General features: G+C 31.6%; 1 protein-coding gene across 4 annotated transcripts in view; it reads right to left on the bottom strand.

Moving 5' to 3' along the window:
- The window catches only part of Stim (stromal interaction molecule), an 89,798-nt gene that overhangs the window by 44,256 nt on the left and 19,110 nt on the right, over window positions 1-26,432 (bottom strand). For all 4 annotated transcript variants that reach the window (XM_071179482.2, XM_087168614.1, XM_087168607.1 and 1 more), the window contains exon 2: window positions 1,870-1,991. In XM_071179482.2, coding sequence (XP_071035583.1) covers window positions 1,870-1,991 — 122 coding nt within the window. The remainder of the gene's footprint in view (window positions 1-1,869; window positions 1,992-26,432) is intronic.

Here is a 26,432-nt window from a genome sequence, read left to right as displayed (position 1 = left end):
ATCATTGGTTTTTCGGACCAGTGACTGAATTTCTTTTAATTTCTAACACAGCACAAACAAAATAAACGCACTATATCCATTTAAACTGGGGAATAAAATCAATATTTTAATATAACCCTAAATGTGACTTTCGTTGAGTTCGAAGTAATTTCAATGTACATATTTTCAGCTGTCAAACAATTGACAAACAGTCTGAGTTTAATAAACTGAGTTGAAAGTTCGTTAAGGAAAACCCGCATGACTAAGTTAAGGTAATAGAACAATAGAACCGCGTGATGTTTATTATAATCGCCCACAGGAATGACCTTACATTCAGGGTAGATTCAATTGTCAAGGACATTCGGATAAAAATATAAACAAAACAATTACAGGCATGCAAATTGTGTTATACATTGTCAGTATAGGGTGAAATTAGGACGTTTCGCTACTGACCAGTAGCTACTCCACGGTTGCAGCATTTTTAACAAAGGCCACTTTCTTTTAAAATTGAAAATTTCGAATGATTAAAAAAACTTGATCTTAATCCTGTATAAGGCATTTTTTAGAGCATTTCTCAAAATATGATAAATATTACAAAGGTTCATTTCTAAAATGAAGAAAATATTTAAGAAGCAAACGAGAAATAAAGTAATTTTCAGAATGTTATAAAATATTCAAATACATTCCATATTTATTTTTTTTAAAAATAATAAAAACAAAATGCGCCATGCAGTGCATTTTCAACGGAAAAATTGTTAATTGGCAGGCAATTTTGTTGGCCATTTAATAGCTTCATCATTCATAATTGGTAAATTTATTTTCACATATAATTATATCAGTTGGAATAATTTTGATTGACGCTAAATTTCATGACGACGCCAACAGAAGTGCCATTTCAGCATCAGGAAAATGACACTGACTAAAATTAAAATCGTTTTGCAAAAAATCATGTAACAATTTTGAAGTCAATCGAATTAATCTCTAAGAACGATCATTTTACTGTGGAACGGAGGGTGGTCGCTCCCGAGAGGTTTCGATTTACGAAGATTTTTCTAATTGGCATCCATAGTTTTATTATAGAACACTTACCATAGAGCAGTGTTCCCCAAACTTATGACTTTTGTGTACCCTTTCTAAATTTTTCGTAAAGCTGAGTACCACTAATAAAAAAAATTAATGAATTTTTTACAATACAAAAATTGCACAAAAGTTAAAAATCACAACTGGCTGTTGACACCACTAATTATTAACTGTTAACTCAGCAAAAAATAGCCAATAGAAAAATACTTAATCGTAAACTTCCATGGCTAGCTTTGTTTTGAAATAAAATTTTTTGAAATTTTCTTTTGTTGCAAGATATTTCACATAAGAACGCGTACCCCAGCTAAACTGTTCTCGTACTCCTGGGGGTAAGCGTACCACATTTCGGGAAACACTGCCATAGAGCACCCTCATCGAAGAATGAATAATTGATATATAGAAATAAAACATTATAAGAAACGGACGCCAAATTGGCGAACTATCTTTTACATTTCGACAACAGTAAATTCGCCGACCGGCCTGTGTAGGGGGCAGGGAACTGTCCTTGCATCAGAAAGATCCTAGGTTCGAATCCCGGGCAAGACATGGATGTTTCTTTCTCTCTCTGTGTGTTATATGTCCTTTCTCCTTTGTGTGTGAATGTGACCCGCCCTATAAACGGGTTGTGGCTGTGTAAATGGTGTGGCAGAAGTCGAATTCCTGGCCATAGATGGCGCCACTGAAAAACAGGAACAATCGCACCCCCACTGCCTAAACAGGCATACGACAAAAAAATAAAAAAATAATATTAAATAAAAAAACAGTAAATTCAGATGCATGACATTTAACAGTTTCAATAATTTTTCTTACCTCGTCTGTTTCTGAGACATCGATGCTACCGTTAGCGTCGTCATCTAATTGTCGATGGAGACCTCGAATCGCTTCGTAGCCAATCGGATCGTCACAAGCATTCACAGTAGCACAATTCCAATCTAAAAGAATTTTATAAAATTAAATTATTAAGAAATGAATGCTTTTTATCATATTTTTGAACAATAACTATTTTAATTAAACTCGCGAAGTCATTAATGTTTCCATTTCAACATAAAATTTCAACTTTCTCAGAAAAAAACAGTAACGAAGGCTCAGATTAAAACGTGTTTTTAACTACTCGAAAATAACTAGCCAATTTAAAGGAAATAACGTACTTTAAATTAAAAAAAACTACAGAAATAATATTTTTTTTAAAAAAAATTTAAACAATTCTAGTGCACTAATAAGTTATAACTTGAAAGAAAAAAATCAAAAGTTAACCTGAAATAAAAAACAATTTAAGAGTGAATCAAATAAATAATCATTCAGATTTCAATAAAAAAAATAATTCTGAAAGAGTAAACGAGTAAGAAAAGATACAACAAATAATAAATTCATTAAAAAAATTTAAAAAACACATATGCCATAAGAAAAAGTATAAATTGGATTGAATGTAAACTATAACGACATTAGATCTAAATTCGTCTAGACTGCTTTAATATTAATCTTCGCACTTGAAATAGTGACATCCTCCGCTGTTATGAGCTAACTACGACAGAAGGTAAAAGGAATAATCCAATATAATTCTTATTAATATTAATCTAACAATTTGTTTACCATGAAGAAACAAAAATAATTGCTTAGCAATCACGATGGTTGGTGAGCGGAGCGAGCATGCGCCACAACCTCCAACTTCATAAATTTAACCCTTTCGTAGACATTGGGAAGACTACTTCCCATTTACATGATCCTACAAAATACATCTACGAGAAGAACAAAACCAATCATAATAATATCATAACAATGGGAACATTAATCCTCGCTTCAGTTTGGTGCTGCCATCTATCGTTTAATCGAATGAATGGGACTAACATTTTTTATTTCGAAAGCCTTGTGCGAAATTAGTTCTGTTGAGACAACTGTTTTTCATGTAACATTACAAAAATTTCTCAAGAAAAGGGAAAGGAAGCTTCCCTAGCTTCCAAGCAAGAAGTGTGCAGTTCCAGATGATGTGCGCTTAGTCAGTGCAGAAAATCGTATGATGCTAAAGGGGCCGTTCAAAAAGTACGTACACAAAAATGGAGAAATTTTAAACCCCTCCCCCCCCTTCGTACATTACCGTACATAAGGTCTTACTCCCCCCCCCCCTTAGAGTACGTACATTTTATTAGTCTACCCCCCTTTTTCATAAAAATTAAAATAATTATGTTTTAAATAAAATTAAATATTTACTTAAGGAGTGTGTAGGATAAAGTCAAATTTAAATTTGGTGTATGTTTATAAAGTACGTACTTTGTATAATACCTCCCCCCCTCCCCATCGTACAAAACCGTACATAATAGCAAATCCCCTCCCCCCCCCTTCGGGATGTACGTACTTTTTGAACGGCCCCAAAGATGGTTTCCAACCACAGACTAAATAGGAAATGGTAACGTAAAGGGGCAAGAAAAGAAGACCCGCTACATGCGTGCAGAATGTTGTTTCTAAACCCACTTGATCCAGTCCTTAGCTAGATCGAGTCCAGAAAACCGTTCACCCACAGAAAGTCATGAAACAGCACAGGATTTTCAAAGAGATCCCACTTCTACAGCTCTAAACAGGAGAGTTTGAGATTCTGGAGCAGATTGGTGTGAATTACACTTGGGGCTCACAGGAAACTGCTTTTGTCCTTGAATGTATAAAAGTGTACGAGTATGTCCACTAATGAATCTGGTAATGTCTGTAATTTTTTTATCGTCCTTTAGCTCCAGGGCAGTCCCAGGACGTGTAGAATGTGATGTACCCTTGGGCATTTAAATGTGCTTGGCATCTTTTAACGGCAATTCCCTTACATTTAATTTTATTTATGGCTTTGTTTTTTGTTTTAAATTTTCCGAAGACTCTTACTAGCTCTTCGGGATATTTCCCTGAAATTTCAATGCAAACATTTTTTTATTTTTTATTTCCTATGAGCTGCACAACCAGTCTTCCCGATGAGCAGACCTGGTGCGTTCTCCAGAAGTGGTATCCACTCTTTCAGGACCACCACAGTGGGTGAGATACAGTTGGCCATGCTAATTTGGACGTCTAGTTTCTGCCACACTAGATGACAGCACCGAGACTCTATTTGGATGCTAAAGTGCACAAGTAATTTAATTTTCCCGGAAATGCCAAGAGCCAATAAGGCACTCCAGAGATCTTTTACATGCCGCATAATCATACGACATGGCCGCTGAGGATTTTCTGCATCCCGAAAATCCTGTGTCTGGACCGGGGATCGAACCCGCTCACTTGGGCTCAGAAGGCCGACGACAAACCAACTGCGCCACCCAGCCAATACAAACATTGTATTTGATAAAATAAAATATGTTTCCTTAAATGATATTGTTTAATTGTTGATAAAACGTTAAAAAAACAGGTATGAATAGCAAAGAAAAATAATGGCCCACGAAAGGGTTTAATATAAAAGTTTTGTCTGAGCATTTATTTCATAGCAAAAAGCAATTCGATGCTGATTAAACACGAAGTCAATGAACGCTGATCAGGCATGATATCCATTCATTTAAAAGTAGCCATCATATAAAAAAAAAGGAAGAAAAAAAAGTAGCAAGTATGAAGAGAGAAAAAACACTGTTGTGATGCAAATGAATGTTGGCTACGAACTTACGAACATTGAAAAGTAGATGACTGTTTGAATGGCATCATGATAAAAAAAAAAGAGAAAAAGCACTTGATTATGAGTCGGCACACGTGATCATGTCAAGTTGATTTTTCCTCAGACATTCAAAGAATCGCAGAAACTTAATACTATTACTTTCAATTTTTCTTAACACTGATTCAACAGAGTAAAACTTTTTAAAAGATGTCATGAGCAATGGTACATGCGTCACTGATTAATTGAAAAATGCGGCTCGCAGCAAATTGTCACTTTGTAATGCGCCTAACAAGGTTCTCTGGAATAGGCTTATCAAATAATATCGTCAGTTTGCGAAGAACCAGATTTTCCAATTAACCGATGACATCATACAAACACACATATTGATAGTGCAATGACAATTTATGTACAGTGGGTAATAAAAAAAAAGAAGAGAGAACTGCCCTGAATAACTTTTGGTCAACTGATCGGATCTTCACACTCTAGGACTCAATCTTAATGGTTCGAAAGGGGTGACCTGAAATATGCTAATTAGTGCAGATGATATTTTAAGTTACGAAATCAGACACAAAACGTACTTTCTCTCAATAAACATACCATTTTTTCGACGGATTCCTGATTCCCAAAATATAGGGGAAAGCCACAATCTGGGAAATATGTCCCCAGTAGTTAAGTCACGAGAGAGCTTCAAAGTTTGAACCTCTAAATGTTCATTTTACTTTTTGCGTATTTCACTATACCTCGAGAACATTTTAAGCGAATTGAAAAATTCTTGCACACAGTTATAAAATTCGTTTATCTAAAGATAATTCCACGCAAAAAATAATTTTTGGTAAGTATTTATTATTTTTTAATATTTTCTTTAATAAATTAGAGAAAGTACGTTTATGTGACCGATTTCGTAACTTAAAACATCATCTGTACTAATTAATTAGCATATTTCAGGCCACTCAAGCCAGCCATTAAGATTAAGTCCTAGAACGTGAAGATCCAAGAACGTGAAGATCCAATCATTAGATTAAAAATCATTCAGGGTACACCTTTTACTTATTTTTTCTTGTGCATTGCATAATGACTAAAATGTTTTATTCTTCTGTTTGGAGTGTCTGGAAAACTTTCTGACAAATCAAATTTTGAAAGCATACCATGCAAGCTATAAATCACAGCCTAATTTATCTATAATATGAATAGCAGACAAGTATTTTAACATAAGAGAGAACTACACATTATAAGCGATGACAAAGCGTGTGAAAAAATACACGTGCCAAATTTATCTAAGAAGTTTAATAACTTTATAGTTCGTACTTTGAAATGGGAACAGATAAGAAATAACATCCTTTAAACTGCAGGAAGGAGGGAATTTCTTCAAAGAGTTTCAGAACTCAAGAAAAAAGAAAGCACAAAAGTATCGAAAATTTTTCACCGTGTATATCAGGGTAGGCTAGTTTTTGACAATTAACGGTTTTATCCAGTTTTAATCATGATTTAACCGTCATATTAAAAACCTCTTTCTGACTTAATTTTTGACAAATGTCAAAAACTTAAAATTTTGGTGTAGAAAACAAATATTAGTTCTATGAATCTGAACTGATGTTAAATAATAAATAAAAAAAACTCATGAAATAATTATAATAGTAAAAAAATTCATGTTAATAATTATAATGCAAGTACTGTGCATGATTTGAACAGTTATGTAGCTCGATGTCTAATGAAATATCCCTACTGACAAGAAAGAAACATGTCACACATTTTGGACAGTTTTTACCAGATTTCAGCAGTTTATCACAGTTTTTGACAGATTTTTGACCCAACCCTAGTGTGAATACTGAAAACATGAAAGATGCTATATGTAAAGATGAGGAGGAGATTCATACTGAGTTTAAAGAAATAGGAGAAATGACTTCAACAAATGTTAGACATCCAATTTGATGCACAATGTGTTAAATTCAAATAATTTTATACTTCAATTGTTTCCTTTTAAACTGGAAAGTTTCGTAGTCAAAATTTTATAAAATAAAAAATTGACTAGTTAGTTAATCACAGAAACTGAAAAAGAGCTAATAAAGAGTAAATGTTAATCAATTTCCAGTAATTAAATGCCAAATTAATAGATAAAATACTCGCAAAAAGTTTAATAGACGCATTTAAGTTTTCCTTTATTTAATAGCTCCTTTTTAAACTATAATGCTTTATTTCATAAAAAAAAAAAAAAAAACTTTTTTAAATATTATTTAAAAATTATGGCATCATAAGGACCTTATTGTCTCGTACAAATGCAAAACATACAGAAAATTTGTCATATTAATACAAAGGATGTTAAATAAATCTAAATCAGTTATTGTCCCTTTAAAATAAATGTTTTAAACCCAATTACTATAAATTTAATTGTAAATAAAAAGTAAAAAAATAAATGAAGCGATGGTGTAAAATAGAACGTCAGCGGCTTTTCAGAAAAAAGAACAAAATATACAAAAATAAAAACTATATTACAAGAATTGTATTCAGGGGTCTGTTTAAAAGAAATTTGGGTCCGTTAACGGACCCTTCACAAAATATCTTTTCATAAAAACGGACCCTTCACAAAATATTTTAACTTAAAAACGGACCCTTCACAAAATGATTTTTCTTTTAATCGGACCCTTCACAAATTTGTTTATGTTCATTATTATTTTGTTAATCGAATAAACCCTTCCCAGAGCAGAAAACAAGAAAGATGGATGTAAATAAATTAAGTTTTGTCTTCGGCAGACGTTTCTTCCATCATTCGTCCGAAATGAATATTCTGCGTTCAGCAGTATAGGCTAAATACCAAATATTTGTAAGTTGCATCTCTAATTTAGAAGCAGCAATTGTTGTTTATTTTTTAAAATTTAATTTTTCTAATTATAATTTTACAGTGTTGAGCAAAATCTTGTATGTCTTTACAATTTAAAAACTCCTTGAAAAAAATTTTTTTTGCAACAACGGACCCTATTTGCACAAATTCATAAAAGCGGACCCTGGTTGAAAGAATGTGAGTAATTTTTTCACAATTTCACGAAAAACGGACCTTTCACAAAATGTCTGGACAGACCCCTGGTATTGGATAAATAGTATCAAGGGTTTTAAATAAAGAAAACGTATCTTCTGCTAAAGTATTAAAATAGGACAGTTCCTTAATTGCTAAGTAAGGAGAAAGCTATTTAGTAGAGATAATGAATAAAAAATACGCATCATATTGACGAAAAGTAATTCAGGTTATACTTATTTAAGCTGCCTGGGGAAGGGAATAAACTTCATGTACTCATAATGGACTCAAACCTTAACTTTAAAACAATTTCTCCTTCCCTAATCATATCCATTATATACATTTTTATGACAGTGAAATTTGCATAATAGATTGACAGATGACAATCTTTTCAATCTGAAAAAAAGTGGATGAAATAAATTTCAATGATTCTTGCATAAAGCTACATTTTTATAGTATGTATAAACATTTTCAACAAAGTAATAGTTAATTATTCGATGTCATAGCTATTTTTCCCATCCAGTTATCTAAATGGCCATTCAAAGCTCAATTCTTTTTCATTAAGAAATCATATTTATCATCGCTTTAGTAACAGCAAACACGTGCAGGAATTAATTTATTGAATCAACAATTGACATCGCCGAGGGAGAACAAATCAAAAGTAAAACATAGGAAGAGTTCAACAAACAAAGTTGGGGTGGGCAATGAGCCAAAATATGATCGGATTATAACGCGCTGTGGAGGCTGATTAAAAACATAAGAGCAAAAAGATAATTTGAAGTGTGGAAAAAAAAGAACATCCATTTCAATTACAAGTGTCTCAGCGTTAAAAGCATTCTGTTGTTGTATCAAATTGTTATCTTACTTGGGGTTGGGATAAGGTATCTTGTTTTAATAAAAATAATCTATGATGGGAAACAAAGCACAAAGCGTAAAAGGAAGGAGAAAAAAAAAACAACTGAAAATAATAAAAATTAAATAAGTTTACAATCAGGGTAATATTTACGTAGGATTACTTCACAACTTTACTTTGCTGCAACAAAATCTGACCAATGGTCTGAAAAGGTCAATACAAAAATATCACTACAGTGATTCGGACCAGTTAAAAATAGAGTTTAACATTTAGTGCAAAAATTAAAATATGCAAAAATACTATACTCCGTTGTAAGTTGAAGAAGACCATTGCAGTATAAGATTTTAATAATCATTCGAGTCTGCACGTAGTTCCGTTTTTATTCAGTTAGATTGTTTTGAAAGCATATTCTATATAATTTAATAAGAGCTTTTAAAAGTTAAAATCGTCGGACAGAAATTTAATTTGTGCTATCTTTTACGATATACATCATAGAATTATTTAAAAAAAAAAAAGGACTATAGTTTCGTAGTCTTACTGGAATCATAAACTTGGCGACATATTTCGATAAATAAGGAGAATATTCGCTCTAGAAAACGAAACAACTATATGACGTTACAAGAGCACTGAATTTGATTGGACCACTAAAAATGGAGCGTCTTATGCTGACATGCCCTTAACAAATCAAATGTGAGATAAAGAATTTTTTTACATTTCGCTGTAGGAGAAAATCGTCTGCAAGAAACAAAATTTATTATTCCTTCATCAGTTTCTTTAAATGCGGACAGAAAGACGTATACATGTTACGATTTTCAGATATCGTTTATATTAATTCTTATGAACAATATCATTTTTATTGACGTTTAATAACTGCTTTTATTCAATAAGTTTTATTTTCCTCATTTCACACGATTTAAGAAAGCAAGTAAAAAGACCGTGCAACGTCGTTTCAAGAGGTGGCGATGTTGATATTGGTTCGAGCTGAAGAAAAGAAAGATGAAGAAAAAAAAAGAGTAGAGATAGAATAGGTTTAACTGCCATTGCTAGCTACAAGTAGTGAGTAGTCAGGGGTCTGTCCAAACCAAATTTACTACCGTTTAGCGGTACCTTCACAAATTCAACTTTAGGAAAAACGGTAGTTTCACAAAATACTTTTTCTTAAAATTTCATTTTCGTGTCTCGTAAGAAACGATAAATCCATATTTTTACCATCTTTTAGTGTTGATTTTTTAATATAATTTTTAATTTTTCACAAATTATGTCTAAATTTTCACAAATTAGGTACCGCTCAGAAAAACCTAGACAGACCCCTGGTAGTGTATAGCCGAACGAGTTAGATATCTACTAGAATATGCAAAAGAAGAAAAAAAAGTAAAAATTAGAATGTGCAAAAAATGCTAGTTCTCACTACAAGTAGAATTGAGCCAGATGAGTTGAAATTAAAGTTGGAATGAGCAAAACAATTATTGTTTACTACACGTAGATTTTAGCTGGACGAATTAAAAGTGGAAATAACTGCATAACAGCCAGCAACGGCTACATTGCCCAAGAAACAAAATTACGTAGTTTAGTGAAAATTATAAAATGCAGCAATAAAATAAGTAAGACGGTAAAAAATGAGGCACCTCGTAATTGTAGAACCCTTGTTTACATAAAGAAGGCAAACCCTTTGGGAGTGGGAGGGGAAACTAAATGTAAGGAAGCAAAATACTTAGAAAATTCACAAGTTTTATTTAATCAGGCCTGTCAACTGCTAAGCTTTTTGCAAAAAAAAAAAAAATTTATAGTGTAATAGGCATTTAAAAACCAAAGCTTTCAGAATTTTTGGTAATTTTGCCAGCATTTAAAAAGCCTGTAGTGGTGCAGAAAATAAGTTTAAATTAATAAAAGAAAATAATAGATTAAAATATTAACTTAGATACCACTGCAATAAAATTGCTACTAAGATAGCAACCCTGTTCAATATCGGTACAAAGCATTACAAGATATTTACGCGAAACATATAAGAATCTTCTTTACTGAATATTTTATTAAGATGTTTGTAATATAAGAAGAGATTCTAAAGCTCTTTCATTCAAAATAGATTATGAAAAGGAGAGAAAACATGAACGAGAACGACATACCAAACAGAATTAATTTGTGTGTGCAAAGAATTTAAAAACTATTTCAGGAAGAAATAATTCAACTAACACACACAGATGAATACGAATTACGAAATTCAATGTTACAGTTGCGGAGATTTCTGTGTAACATAGCCATTTCGAAATGTATGTAGATTTTTATTACGTTCAACAATTTGATGTTAAAATTTAACTAAAGCTTAAATTATAACACACATTTGTAAGACGAAAAAATTTCAATCATAACAAAAATTTTCATTTTGTAAAATTTCATGAACTAAAATTTTTTTAATTTAATCAGGTTTTCTCATTTAAAAAAAAAAAAAAAACTTTTTAGGAGTTTCGATACGAATCATGAAACATAACAGAAATTTTTTTTAATTGACTATAAATTATTTCATGACTTCAAATTGCTAAACTAAATTTTTTCTAATTAACTTCAAAATAAAAACGAAATGCTCGAGTGATAATTAAAAAAATTGGCTCTTTGCAAACTGTCGGCGTCACTTAACAATGCGCCCACAAGGCTCATTGCAATAAGCCTAACAAATAATGTTTTCAGCACGCAAAGAGTCTGATTTTCCTATTAGTCTACGCAAACACATAATAATTTTGTGTTATGAACATTATACGCGCTTTTTAAAATTTAATATATAGGCATTGTAATGCCTGGTTTGCCCGAAAGAGGGAGCTAGGGAAAACTTCACCCATGATCCTCTCGGATTCTTCTGTAGAACGTTTTGTTTACAAGTAGATGTGTATATGTAGTACGAAAATGTTGTTTGATATTTGTTAGTGTTGTGTTTGTATTTTTTATATTAATTAAAATGTTATAAAAATAACATAGAGAGCTAGCCTGGTTTATTATAGTGGCGGCCCACCTATGGGGCCCGAAGTCTTCATTTTTATGGCTTCGGTCAAGAACCGAAAATAGTGATGTAGTGCAAATTTGCATCGCTTTCGTTTTCGTCATGATTCGTTTTCAAAATAGTTTTCGTCGAAATACCAAAGATAGGTAAACGTATACCTAAATCTGTTGCTCTTATGAAGTTCTACAATGTGAATACGTTCAATAAGTTAGGTATTTCCGAATTAGAAATCCGACGCGGGGATTTCGAAAATAATGATGCAGAATCAAACCTGCAGAAATTAATGCAGAATCAAACCTACAATTATTAAAATATGCTAGTAATGCTAAATATTTAAATTTTGGGCCGGCCGGCCAAACCAAAGCAAAGTAAAATAATAAAAAAAAAAGGAAGATAGGTTCTTTTTTTTTCAGGAGAAAAGAAAGAAGAAATATCTATTAAATAAAAATTTGCGGTTTGTTCTTTTGAATGATGACGTAATGTTTTTGATGCTTTGTTTTGAATATTTAAAAGAACACTAATTTTTAAAGGAAAATTATTTTGTAGATGATTGGTATTTATATTGTTGGTATTGATATTATTGGTATTATATTTGTTCATTATTGGTATTGATATTTTAATTTGTTTAAGAATTAATTTTATTATGAGTACTATTTTATTGCTATATAGTAAGAGTTAGTTGTTTATTATCTCATGATAAAAAGTGCGAACTGTTATATAATGCACAAAATTATATATTTTATATGGTAACTAATATTTAAATGAATATTAATTAAGGTATTGATATTATTGGTATTATTTTGTAGATGATTGGTATTTATATTGTTGGTATTGATATTATTGGTATTATATTTGTTCATTATTGGTATTGATATTTTAATTCGTTTAAGAATTAATTTTATTATGAGTACTGTTTTATTGCTATATAGTAAGAGTTAGTTGTTTATTATCTCATGATAAAAAGTGCGGACTGTTATATAATGCACAAAATTATATATTTTATATGGTAATTAATATTTAAAGAATATTAATTAAGGTGTTAATGTGAAATTTTGTTAAATATCTTAATGAGTGGTATAAATTTCACCTTTTATTAGTAAAAGGTAAATAATATTTTAATCACTGAATGTTTTATATCATGTATTGAAATAGTTAACGAAGCTCATGGGTGAAGGTAAGTTTTAACGAATTTTTAGTCTTTTTCTCATGTTGTTATTAGAGGATTTTTAGGGAAAATAATTTTTTTTGTCAAAATGTCTGAGATTGACAAGGCGCGTAAGGATATTTTATATCAAGTAGCACTTGAGATGGAATTGGACGTTCTACCAACCATGAAAGTTGCAAAATTGCGTGAGCTTATAAAATCCTCCCCTCTGTTTAAAGACGAGGTCTTCGTAAATTCACTGGTCAAAAATATAGTTGAATTACGTGAGGAAGAACAACGTAAGGCAGACACCGAATTGGAAGAGAAACGTAGACAACAAGAATTCGAGTTAGAAAAACAAAAGATGGAAATGAATTTTGAGTTGGAAAAACTCAAACTGCAAGCTTCAGAACCTAAAGGTGCGGAGACTGGAAGCGTAGTACATCCGACATCTTATTCTGAGACCAGAGTAGATATTCAAAAGTTACTGCCTCCATTTAAAGCCGAAACTGATGATATTACCCTATTTCTGATATTGCTGGAAAGGCAGCTAAAGTTAGCAAAAGTGCCTGAGCAACTTTGGGTTTCCCACCTGTTAAGTCTGATACCAAGTTCGATTTCTACCCTCATAGCCCGTGAGTCTGAAGAAAATGCTTCAAATTTTAACTATGTAAAAGATTTGCTTCTCAAGCGCTTCAAATTGAGTTCCGAGAAATTTAGGCAATTATTTTTTGCTCATCGCAAGCAAAAAGAAAGCACCTGGCGTGATCATTATTTTGAATTGAGAGCTTATTTCGAGAATTGGTTGAATGAGCTGAATGTTACCACTTTTAAGGATCTTCAGAATCTGATCATTGCGGATCAAATAAAAAGAAGAGTTCCTCCTGATTGCAAGGAACATCTGTTGGATGAGTGGGAACAATTAAACTCGCCAGATACTTTAGCTGATAAGCTTGACGCCTACGACAACCTTAGATCCACTTATGTAAGGAAGGATACGGCTGTTAAAAGTAAGAGAGAAATCTTATCTCAGGATAGTTACTCGAAATTAAATAAGCCTAATTATGCAGTAAAAAGAAACGAGTTTTCCTCGAATAAAGAATCGAAGATATCTTGTTATGGTTGTGGAAAACCAGGGTTTATAAGAAAGAAATGCCCTAATTGTTCCGTTGCAGAACAGAAAGAAACTGTTGAAGCAAGGAAGGTAATGCTCTATAGTTGTAATACTTCGACCGGGTCAACTCCGAATATACCTATTACGATCTGCAATAAGGAGGTGTATGTCTGTGCAGACACAGGAGCAAACCGTTGTATTGCAGGTGAGCGCATGTTTGAATTATTCAAGGAAAATCAAGTAGCATTGAAAAAGCACACTCATAATGTTACATTAGCTGATGGTGTGACCCAATCTAGAGAAACTTTGTCAGCTGTACTGCCAGTAACTATTGAAGGTAGAATTATTGAAACAGAATTTATAGTTTTACCTGAAGCTAAAGGTAACAGAACCTTGATGGGTATAAATTTTTTAAAGAAGGCTAATATAGTATTAGCAGCATCAACCAAGTCTTGGTATTTTGGTGATAATTCTAAGAAAAGGTATTCACTAGTTGAGGATTGCGAATCCACTGAACGCATTCCTGTAGCGAAGGTTGAAATTAACCCATTTGCTTTGCGTAAAGATGAAGGAAAAGGTCTTACGCCTGATCAAAGAAATCAAATTAATGCTCTTCTTAAAAGGTATGAAAGATGCTTTCAACTAGGGGGAGAAGTTACTCCATTCGCCGAACATCGTATTGAGACGGGAAATAATCCTCCTGTTGCAACGCCACCATACAGAATGACGCCTGTTAAAAAGGAAATTCTCAGGATAGAACTAGACAATCTCTTGGCTCAAGGTGTCATTGAAGAATGCGAGTCACCGTACGCTTCACCTGTGGTTCTTGTGCCTAAACCGGATGGTAGCATGAGGTTATGTATCGATTACCGCAAACTTAATTCCCTCACTGTACCAGATACATATCCTTTACCATTAATGGATGAATTATTGCATGAGGCTAAGCATACACCTTATATGTCAACATTAGACCTTAGATCTGGTTATCACCAAATTGCAGTTTATCCACCAGATCAGGATAAAACAGCATTTGTTTGTCCCTATGGAACTTTCCGGTACTTAAGGATGCCGTTTGGTCTACGAAATGCTCCAGCCACATTCCAAAGGTTGATTGATCGTTTCAGAAGAGGCTTGAAGGATATATTAGCTTTATCTTATCTTGATGACATATTTGTTTTGTCAGACACTTTTGAGAACCATCTCTCCGATCTTCAAGCAGTGTTTGAGAGGCTCATCGAATTTAAGCTGAATGCTAAACGAGAGAAATGCCACTTTGCTTGCGAAAAAGTAAAGTACTTGGGACACTGGATAACGCCTAATGGATTAGAACTTGATCCTGCTAAAGTGGAAGCTATAAACAATATACCCCAACCGAAAAATGTAAAGCAAGTGCAATCCTTTTTACAATCTTGCTCGTGGTATCGACGTTTTATCCCGAACTTTGCTGATATTTCGCGGCCACTCAGTAATCTAACAAAGAAGAGAGCCATTTGGAATTGGGGAAAAGCAGAACAACAAGCTTTTGAAACTCTCAAGAAATGTCTTGTTACTCCTCCTGTATTGAAACAAGCTGATTGTAAGAAACCATTCATCTTAAGAACTGATGCTAGTAACTATGCCTTAGGGGCAGTGCTTTTACAAGGAGAGGATAAGACAAATGAACATCCTATAGAATATGCCAGTCGACTTCTCACAGCAGCTGAAAGAAATTACTCAACCACAGAAAGAGAAGCATTAGCTGTCGTGTGGGCGCTTGATAAATTCCGTGGTTATATAGAAGGCCAAGAAATCACTGTAGCGACAGACCATCAACCATTAAAGTGGTTGATGAATTTAAAGTCACCGTCTGGAAGATTAGCCCGCTGGTCCTTGAAAATTCAATCTTATAACCTAAAGATCGAATATTTTCCTGGAAAATCGAATGTAGTAGCTGATATGTTGTCTCGACCTGTCTGTGATACTGAAGTAAACAATACAGAAATCTGTAATTTTGTGAGCGTAGATATGCCATCAAGAAGTCCTGCTAGCATTCGTGATGCTCAGCTAAAGGATGAAAATATTAAGAAAATAATCGAATGTTTTGAAAATAATAAGAAGGATGAAGATTTTGTGAACTGGTCAGATAAAGGATATTTGATGAATCAAGGGATACTCTATAGATATGCCCCAGACTCCGATGCAGAAGAAGCTCAACTTGTAATACCTTCCCAAGAAAGAGAAACTATCATGAAATTGCATCACGATTCTCCTACTGCTGGTCATTTTGGAGAGAAAGGAACTTACCAACGTATTTCTCAGAGATACTATTGGACCGGCATGAGATCTTATATTGAAAATTATGTCAAGAAATGTCCTGAATGCTGCCGTTTCAAAGCAACCAATCAAAAACCTTCTGGACTCCTAAGAACTCCGGCGTACGCTCAACGATTCGAGACTTTGAGTATAGATTTATTTGGACCGTTACCAGAAAGTAAAGAAGGCCATAAGTGGATCTTTATTATTGAAGATTGCGCAACTAAATGGGTGGAACTGTTTTCTCTTGTCTCAGCCACTGCACATGAGTGTGCAACTAAACTTATTGAAGAAGTTTTCCTGAGGTACGGAATCCCAAGGAAATTAATTAGTGATAATGGCCCACAATTTGTTAGTGCTGTGCTGCAACAGGTTTGTTGTACACTGGACATTGATCAAATCCTAACTCCACTTTACCATCCACAAGCAAATCCAGTCGAAAGAAAAAATCGAGACTTAAAACCTCGTCTTGCTATCCTTGTGGGAGATTCTCATGATTCTTGGTCAGAAAAACTACCAAGCATTCGTTTCGCTCTTAATTCTTCTAAATCAGATACAACTGGACATACTGCTGCATATTTGCAATTTGGGCGTGAATTGAGGACAATTGATGATGTAGCCTACGATCTAAAAGCTGTTCTGGACAATGATAACTTTGTTCCGGAAATTACGCCGTACTTGAAGAGATTGGCCTCAATCTCTAAGACTGTTAAGGAACGCGTTGAAATGAAACAGGACCAGAGAAAGACTTATTATGACCGGAACCGTAAAAAACTGTATTTTACTCCTGGCCAAAAGGTTTGGGTTGCTTTACATCCAATTAGCAGAGCTCACAACAAAAAAACAGCAAAATTTATGCCAAAACGCGACGGCCCTTATGTGATCCTAACTCAAAGATCACCAGTTTCATACGAGGTGGCCAGTTTGGACAGTCCTAACACACCTATAGGAACTTACCATGTTTCGGCATTAAGACCGTTCGTTGAAAAGGAGACTACTCCAATTGCTCCTCTGCGAAAAAGAGGAAGACCGAAGAAAAATGCTGTTTTAAAAGCGAGACGCTAATTAAAACAGAGGGGGAGGATGTAATGCCTGGTTTGCCCGAAAGAGGGAGCTAGGGAAAACTTCACCCATGATCCTCTCGGATTCTTCTGTAGAACGTTTTGTTTACAAGTAGATGTGTATATGTAGTACGAAAATGTTGTTTGATATTTGTTAGTGTTGTGTTTGTATTTTTTATATTAATTAAAATGTTATAAAAATAACATAGAGAGCTAGCCTGGTTTATTATAGCATTATTTAAAATATATAGTACTTTTTAAGCCGAACTTGAAATTTCTTCCTGGAACTTAAATTGGTACTTAATTGGTTTCAGATGGTATGTATTTAAATTTATGTAAACATAACTTCATGAATTTACTAATGTTATAAAAATTAATACATTAAAGGAAAAAAATTTAATTTTACGTGATCATATGAAATAAGTAAGAGCACATTGAAAAAAAAAATGGGTTTACAAAAATAAAGATAAAAATTTCCCATGATGCATTTCTATTAAAGGAAAATCTATAGCTGCCAGTTCGTTCTCATTGTACTTACTCTGTTAATATAGAATCGTGTTCTATCGAGAATTTCTAGCATTCCCAAAATAAACAGAAAGAACACTAAAGTTATGTCTTATTATTTTATGCCAATTAGCTAAAGTGTTCTAAAAATCCAGAGCCTCGATTGGAAGTACATTCATTAGTCTAATTAATTCTGTGCCGTTCAAAAACTAAGTTTGACAAAGGAATTGGCATCTCCTATTAAATAATTTATGTTATAAAATAATTGCATTCTCTATCTAAACAAAAGAGATTAACAAAAGAAATATAAATATTTCTTTGAAAAATAAAATTATGTTATAATTTAATTCTAATTTTTTTCATCGCTTTTTTTTTCATTGAATAATTTTTTAATAATATTTTCAAACGACGATCGTTAATAAAAAAAAATTTTCTTTGAAATAAGTATTTCAAAATTTTCTTGCATATTCGAAATATTTATTTATTTATTATGTTTGTCCGATTAATTTATTTTTAATTATGAATATTTCTTTTCGGATTCTAAAAAAAAGATAAAGCCTTAAGTTTTTTCAAGAATTTGAATTAAAAATAAATATTTCATAAGACAGAACAATATTATTATTGTTATTTTGATATAATGGATTTTTTAGTTGTAATAATGCTGAAACTATAATAGTAAAATAAGGAATTCTTTAAGAGTGGGCTGTTATACACATTTTTGATTAACTTCTCTTCAAATATTCAATTTATAAAAATACTACAAAATAAACTTAATATATCAAACTTTCAAGCAAATTCATCAGATTATAAATTTCTAAGAAAAAAAAACCTCATATAATAAAAGAATAATTTAAAGATTATTAAATTAATACGAAAGCGATAGAATTCCAGATTCTATAATTTTGTAAATTAACTTTTTTGTCAATTTATTGCATTGCTGAGAAACGATAACTAAAGAACAAGCATTACGTTAAAAGTATTAATATGAATGAGCGAAATAAATATGTAAAGCTCATTAACTTTTATAAAAAAAGCTTAAAAGTAAAATTTTAAAATATCATTCATTTAATAATAATCATTGTAAGTATTTTTATCATTGAAAAGACCAAAAAGAATTTTTTCCCAATCGAATACTAAAATTGCTCAGCTTTGGAAAGTGGAATAAAATTTATATCGTTAAGAATATTATTTAATAGATCTGTATTAAAAATACAGAAAAGGCATAAAGAAATAAAAATCAGGTTTTAGCTTATTTTATTATGCAAACTGACGAAACATATTTCTTAAATGCAAATAAGCAATCATTTTATACTCATAATAAATGAATATATATAAGGTTTCTATTTTATTGTTGAATTGAAACGAATCTATTTCATAAAGAAATTCGATTTATTTGAAAAGTCTTTATTACTTTGACCTTTCGAATAAAAAGCATAACATCTTGTATGGCAAACGTAATTATTTCCCTCAGCTTGAAGAAATATTTATTACCAACAGAAATCTTCACACCAAATCGACAAATATGAATTCAAAATCTTTGAAAAGATAGAATTGCAATTACAATATGAAAACGTGATTGCGTAAGCACAGTTGCCGAGAGAACAATCGAATACAATATTCCTCAGATGCAAGTTCCACACAAACTCGAAGCGGAAATTCCACATATAAATAGCATTAACGATTGTTTCGGGTGGAATTGCGCAAAATATACAAATGTTTGTCCTGAAAGCGTTGTATTGAGGCATAATTTGAGGTTTTTATTCATTTTTGACATCAGCTCATGTCTTGTTTTGGGTTCTTATTTCGTTTTTTTTTATTGTTATTATTATTATATATTTTTTTTTGTGTGTTCGTAATCACTTACACAATAAGTTATGTAAATTATAATTAATCAGGGGTCTGTCCAGACATTTTGTCGAAGGTCCGGTTTTTGTGAAATTGAAAAAAAAATTACTCACATTCTTTCAACCAGGGTCCTGCTTTTATGAATTCAGGGTCCGGTTACTGCAAAAAACTTTTTCAAGGAGTTTTTAAATTGTAAAGAGATACAAGATTATGCTCAGCACTGTAAAATTATAATTAAAAAAAAAAAATTTTTCAAAAATAAACAGCAATTGCTGCTTCTAAATTAGAGATGCAACATACAAATATTTGGTATTTAGCCTATACTGCTGAACGCAGAATATTAATTTCGGAAGCGAATAATGGAAGAATCGTCTGCCGAAGACAAAACTTAATTCGTTTACATCCATCTTTCTTGTTTTCCGTCCTGGGAAGGGTTTATTCGATTAACAAAACAATAATGAAGATAAACAAATTTGTGAAGGGTCCGATTAAAGAAAAATCATTTTGTGAAGGGTCCGTTTTTATGAAAAGATATTTTGTGAAGGGTCCGTTAACGGACCCAAATTTCTTCTAAACAGACCCCTGAACTTTAAATAATGTTTTTTAAAACAACGTAAATCGATAACTTCATTAACTTTCTTTCGGTTCAGTTCAAAATTTATTCTATTATAGAAACTATCGCTTTTATTGTTTTTGAATAAAAGAATAATGGGCGTTTATTCTAAGCACATTTTTAATTCAATAAGTCGCCATTTGCTAAAAGTAATTTTTTTTTTTTTAAAATCTGAGTGCAAAGTTAACTACAATAGTAATTATAAGAGTCGTGGTGGCTCAGGGGATAAAGCACCCGCCTCCTTGAGGTTTCACGGATTCAAATCCCAGTGATGACTATTCGATACGAACTTTGCTTCTGTCTGGCACAGACCATAAGTTCTGACGTAAAAATATCATCGGTGGTAGACGGATCATGGGTTAGAGTCCCCTTGAAGTCAGACGATAACTTCGGGAGGATTCGTGGTTTTCCTCTCCTGCAAATGCAGGTCAGTTCTATCAAAAAGTCCTCCTCGATTGCAAAATTCACACAATACAGTGAAACCTGCCAAGTTGACCACCCTTGTAAGTTGGACACCTGCATAAGTTGACCTTAATTATCAAGAACGGAATTTTTCCTATATAATATAAAGAAGCAAAACCTCTGTAACTTGACCATCTGTCTATCTTGTATGTTGACCACTGAAATAAGTCAATTTTGTCTAGGAGTATTATGAAATTCTATTCTAAAACCCTCATAAGTTGACCAGAAAAAAAATTTCTGAAAATTTTCTGTCATTTTACAATATATGTTAAAATTTCACTTGGTTGGGGAAATAGTGTAAAAAGCTAATCTAAACCCTTTTGTGAGTTGACCACCTGGGGAAACTGTAGGGGGTCAGCTTTTGACCATTTCTTTCATTCATTCATTGAAAACAGGGGTGTTTGAAAAGTTGCTCTTCCAGTTGCAATAGTGAGCATTTGAACAAATGAATGCTCTGAAATATGCTTTGACCTTTTATTTAAATAAATTCTTTTCAGTGAAGTCATGTGTGAGGTTCCTTCTTTGAAATTTGCTGAGTAGTTTAAAATGACTTATTTTTCTTAACAAGTTTTATTTATTTTAAGAGGAGTTTTTAAGCTAAGTGGACAGTTTGTGATAAACTTCAAAATAAAATGGCTCCGAAAAGGAAGCTAGTTTTAATTTTTTTTAAACACTTCACATGCATAACTAACGAAATAATTTTTTTTAAAAAGTTAGCTAAATATTAGAATTATATGTAACAAATTGAAGTTCATACAGGTTTAAACACATTTCTTAAGATATTCATTTCGCTATTTGCTAAATAAAATTTTTAAGTCAAGTAAAAAAAAAAAAAAAAAATTAAATGTATAGCAACATAATATGGGAAACGAAAAAGTTAACAATGACCCATCCCATCTATAAATTGCCCACTTGTCTAAGTTGACCACTAAAACAATACAACACAAGTGGTCAACTTACACAAGTTTTACTGTACTTGATTCAGGAATTCCCTTGTCATCTGGGTTGGGTTCAAAATTACAAGGTTACGGAGTTGAACATTAGGAGTCGTAAACGCAGGTTATGAAATAAAATTAAATAGTAATTATTAAATTTTTAGGTAGCTGGGATAAAAGATTTGTAAAAGTTCTCTGGCCAGTGATTAGCGAATGAAACAGAGAATATGTAAACAATAAAAACATTTTATTAATTTGGGGAACTAATTTTTAATTATTCTCTATGCATTTGGCGCTCCCCTAAAGCTGCGAAGAGAGAAAGAAGTCTCCTCCTTGCCGCCCGCTAGCTACGCCACTGCGAAGGTTAAGACATTTTTGAAATTTTCCAATCGAAACAATGAAAATAATAAAGAATTGTGTGCGAACAAACTTTCTTTCATGCTCACTGGACAAACACCATCAATAAAGTATTTAACTTCGTGTACTGGAATATAAATTGGCGACCTTCAACGTCTAGCATAGTAATCATCATCATCAAAAAGGAAACAACGACACCAACGTTTTTAACACAATTATTTAACAAGCGAAAGTTACGGTGGACTGCTTTAAAATTGAAATGCATACAATATGCGTTGGTTCGATAAATCGAATAGTCAAATTAAGAGGGGGAGGGGAAAAAAAAGGTCCTTTGAATCAGCAACGTTTGGTATAATTTTATCACTTAGAAAATATATATTTTTTTGTCTGTATGATTTTACAAAGCGATTGTCAATGGATTTACACTGATGGGTTCAGAGAGTTTAACGACAAAGTAAAAACTACGAGAAATGTAAGAAATTCGAATCAAGTAACGTTTCGGATAGTTTTATGGCATAAACATACCTCATTTAAATTTAGTGGATTTCGTTTCATGACCAAAATGTGAAGAAATATATTAAAATAACCTGCAGAAAGAAGAAGGAAAAGAAAAATGAAAATTAGAATTTCATATCTTTGGGGTAATGATATAAATTAAGATTAATGAATTTTTAAAAAAAATTATATATATATATATATATATATATATATATATATATATATATATATATATATATATATATATATATATATATATATATATATATATATGGGTCATTCTCACAAAAACAGTCATTTTCATGTCCCCAGTATATTTTATGTTTGTTTTACAACTTACGAAAAAAAATTTTTCAGGGAAAGTGTCCTTCAGAATGCAAGCTAACAAAAGACTAAAAATAAAATTATCAATTTTTATTTTTTATTAATTTTAGGTAATTAAAATATACCAATATGTCATTCCCTCACTTGTCCCCACTGCTGATTTAAAAAAAGAAAAAAATTGTTTCTGAAATAAAAAAAATTTTTTTACAAATTTGTGTTTTTTATTTGAGAATATTGAAATATAGAATTCAGAAAATAAATTTTAAATTTAATTTCTGATAAAAATATTAACACAGGACTATTTTAAACTTTGTCCCCAGTGTTTCGCGTCATTCCCTCACAACAATGTTCTTATCACCTGCAATCATCTTAGAATAAAAATATTTTAATAAAAACTTCAGAAGTTAACAACTGGCATCATAGAACAAAATTACAGTATGTTTCCATCTTCAACTTAAAGAAGCTTTGCTGTGGAATAAATTTGAATGAATCAAACCAGGTAAAATTTTTTACATTTGTCATTCCCTCACGTCGTTTTTTAGAGTAAAATAAAATACAACTTCATCGAGAAAGTGGATAATTATATGTTGCTTTCTTGTATGAATATAATTGTATGTGATTGACTTCAGAAATTAATAAAGCCTAACTGTTATTTTTGAATTTTATTGAATTCGTCATTCCCTCACTAGTGTATAAAGTGAGGGAATGATTCAAGATGAGTATATTATTAAATTTTTTTTTTGTTCAATCATGCCAGTCAATTTTATTTCCCAAACCTGTAAAAACTATTAAATATATAAGACTAAATTATAATAAATATTAGATATACTTAGTACGTTATCATTTTAAAATTTTAGGTCGATGTAACTTAGATAAAAACATGTATTAAAATAAAATATCATTCCCTCACTATTAGTGTCGGTTCCCTCACTTTTTAAATAGTGAAAATAATTAATTTACTTATTAATTAATTTGAAAAATAAATTAAAAAATTAATAAATTGATTTATTAAACTAATTAATTTATTTATTAAATTAATTAATTAATTATTATAATTATAATATATTAATAATTATAAATTAATTATTTAAAAAAATAATTAATTTAAATATTAAGTATAATTTATAGGATATATACTTTCTTTATAATGCCATTACATATTTCTATTAATATAGAAAGTTTCAGAGCTTTTTATTCACTTTACTTTTTTGGGATTTTATGAACTGAAAAATGACAGTTTTCGTGAGAATGACCCATATATATATATATAGTCAAACCCCGCTATAGTGAACCTTCAAGGGACTGAAATTTCTGTTCACTATAACCGGGAGTTCACTATATCCGCACTGCAAACAATTTTAACTAATTTTTCCGAAATGGTCCTTTTTATTACACATTATTTAAATAAATGACCAATAAAAAGAAATACAAAAATTATTAAAAATTCTATATGCAGTAACAAAAATTGTGTTAACTTTTATTTTTTATTACTCTTCGTCTTGCGTGCAAAAAATTTAGGGATGGAAAACTGAGATAGAAGAAGCAAACAAGAAAAAATGCTCATGGCTACATTGCACTCAATAGATGGTTTTAAAAATCGGTACATGCACTTTACGTACAAATTTCAAAATCACCAAAAAATGAAGGGAAAAAAATCAGTCGAAGACAAAAAGAAGTTCATCATATCCAATTTCCTCTCTTCCTTTTGGTTCACTATAGCCACAAAAATAATAGTATGTGTGGCGAACATTTCGTCCACTATATCTGGGAGTTCATTATAAATCATGTTCGCTATAGCGGGATTTGACTGTATATATATATATATCAGGGGTCTGTCCAGACATTTTGTGAAAGGTCCGTTTTTCGTGAAATTGTGAAAAAATTACTCACATTCTTTTAACCAGGGTCCGCTTTTATGAATTTGTGCAATCCGTTATTGCAAAAAAAAAAACTTTTTCAAGGAGTTTTTAAATTGTAAAGATACAAGATTATGCTCAACACTGTAAAATTATAATTTAAAAAAATTAAATTTTAAGAAATAAACTACAATTGCTGCTCTTAAATTAGAGATGCAACATACAAATATTTGGTATTTAGCCTATACCTGCTGCTGAACGTCGAATATTCATTTCCGACGAATAATGGAAGAATCGTCTGCCGAAGACAAAACTTAATTCGTTTACATCCATCTTTCTTGTTTTCTGCCCTGGAAAGGGTTTATTTGATTAACAAAATAATAATGAAGATAAACAAATTTGTGAAGGGTCCGATCAAAAGAAAAATCATTTTGTGAAGGGTCTGTTTTTAAGTTAAAATATTTTGTGAAGGGTCCGTTAACGGACCCAAATTTCTTCTAAACAGACCCCTGTATATATATATAGTGAAAATCTTCTAAGTGAAAATCGTAATCTTTTCCATTATTCCGAGTTGATTACGATGGGGGTTGCTTTCAAAATGGTACCAATATTTTTCTTTACGAAGAGGGAAAAAAAAAACAATTGACTGAAAATTGTGGGAATAAAACAATAACAAGAGGGAGATTTGTGGCTTTCGAAGAAAGTGGTAGAAGGGAACACTTAAAAATGTTCTAGAAAATGGATGCAGTCATTTCAAGACCTCTTATCGTGCAACTGGCTATTAGTAAAAGAAAAAAAAAATGGACGTTGTGATAACAAACTGCAGTAAGTTACATTTTTCACTTCTACAGACAAAATTAACTGAATTAAAAAAATAATAATAAAAGGCGCAAAATTTCGAGCCCTGATAACACTACATTTCCAAGATAAACGACCTTGTATTCCGAGAGGCCTTGAAATTAAGAAGGTTCACTATGCGTGTTGCAGTGTAAGTTGTTGACTAACCAGTTAAGTTCGATAGTTTTTTTTTTCATTCGGGCATAATTACAAACTATCCGCAGAACAATGATGAAGGAGTAAAGAATTTTTTTTTAACCAATCAGCAATTTTTCAGCAATTTTTTAAAATTTTTTTTTTAAATATGAAATCCTATTAACTCATTTGTGCCTAGCGTCCTTTTAAAAGGACGGTTCCTTTTTATCAGAAAAAAAAAGCGGTATCTTTTGATTTTTTGGGATTTATTTTTTTCAGAAACTTGATATCTTTAAGTCTGTATTAGCATAATAAAATATTAATAATGGGAATATTTGGATATGAAATTAATGCCGAAAATATTCATCACAACTTCAAGACCCGACAACATTGTAGATGCAAAAAGCGGGTATCAGCAACATAACATTTGATTTAATTAAAACACGTCCTAAACATTACATTTTACTCAAAATTTTAAAAAAATAAATGAAATTATTTTTTCTTAAATGTAACGCTAGGAACATTTTTGCTTACGTGAAATTCAAAAATATTTTTAACATCACTATAAAGGTTTTTTAAAACTTAATACGTAATGCACCCTACATAAAAAATAAAGATAGCATCAAAAACAAAATAACATTGTTTTCAAAGGGTCTCTTTAATATATTGCTTGAAATGGTTAGTAAAACTTGCACCAATGTTGTTAGACAAATGATAAGCCACACTTTCAAATTAATGAGGAGAAGGTCTGTAGATGAAAAACTCCGGGATTTCCATGTAAGCAATAAGATGTTTCAGTGCATCTGTTATGGAGCGGAAAAAAAAAATCGGAATCTTGTCAAGTACCTATCTATAGAAACACTTTTACCGATGCAAAAATATAAAATTTATAAAATGTGATGCTCATTACTATGTTGCTGCACCAAACCCTACAATACAA

Source organism: Parasteatoda tepidariorum, chromosome 1, assembly GCF_982258835.1.
Source record: "Parasteatoda tepidariorum strain Cologne lab strain chromosome 1, Ptep-v5.0, whole genome shotgun sequence".
In the NCBI taxonomy this organism is placed as follows: domain Eukaryota; kingdom Metazoa; phylum Arthropoda; class Arachnida; order Araneae; family Theridiidae; genus Parasteatoda; species Parasteatoda tepidariorum.
Note: the sequence above shows the minus strand (reverse complement) of the source record. Positions and strands in the feature narration are given on the sequence as shown.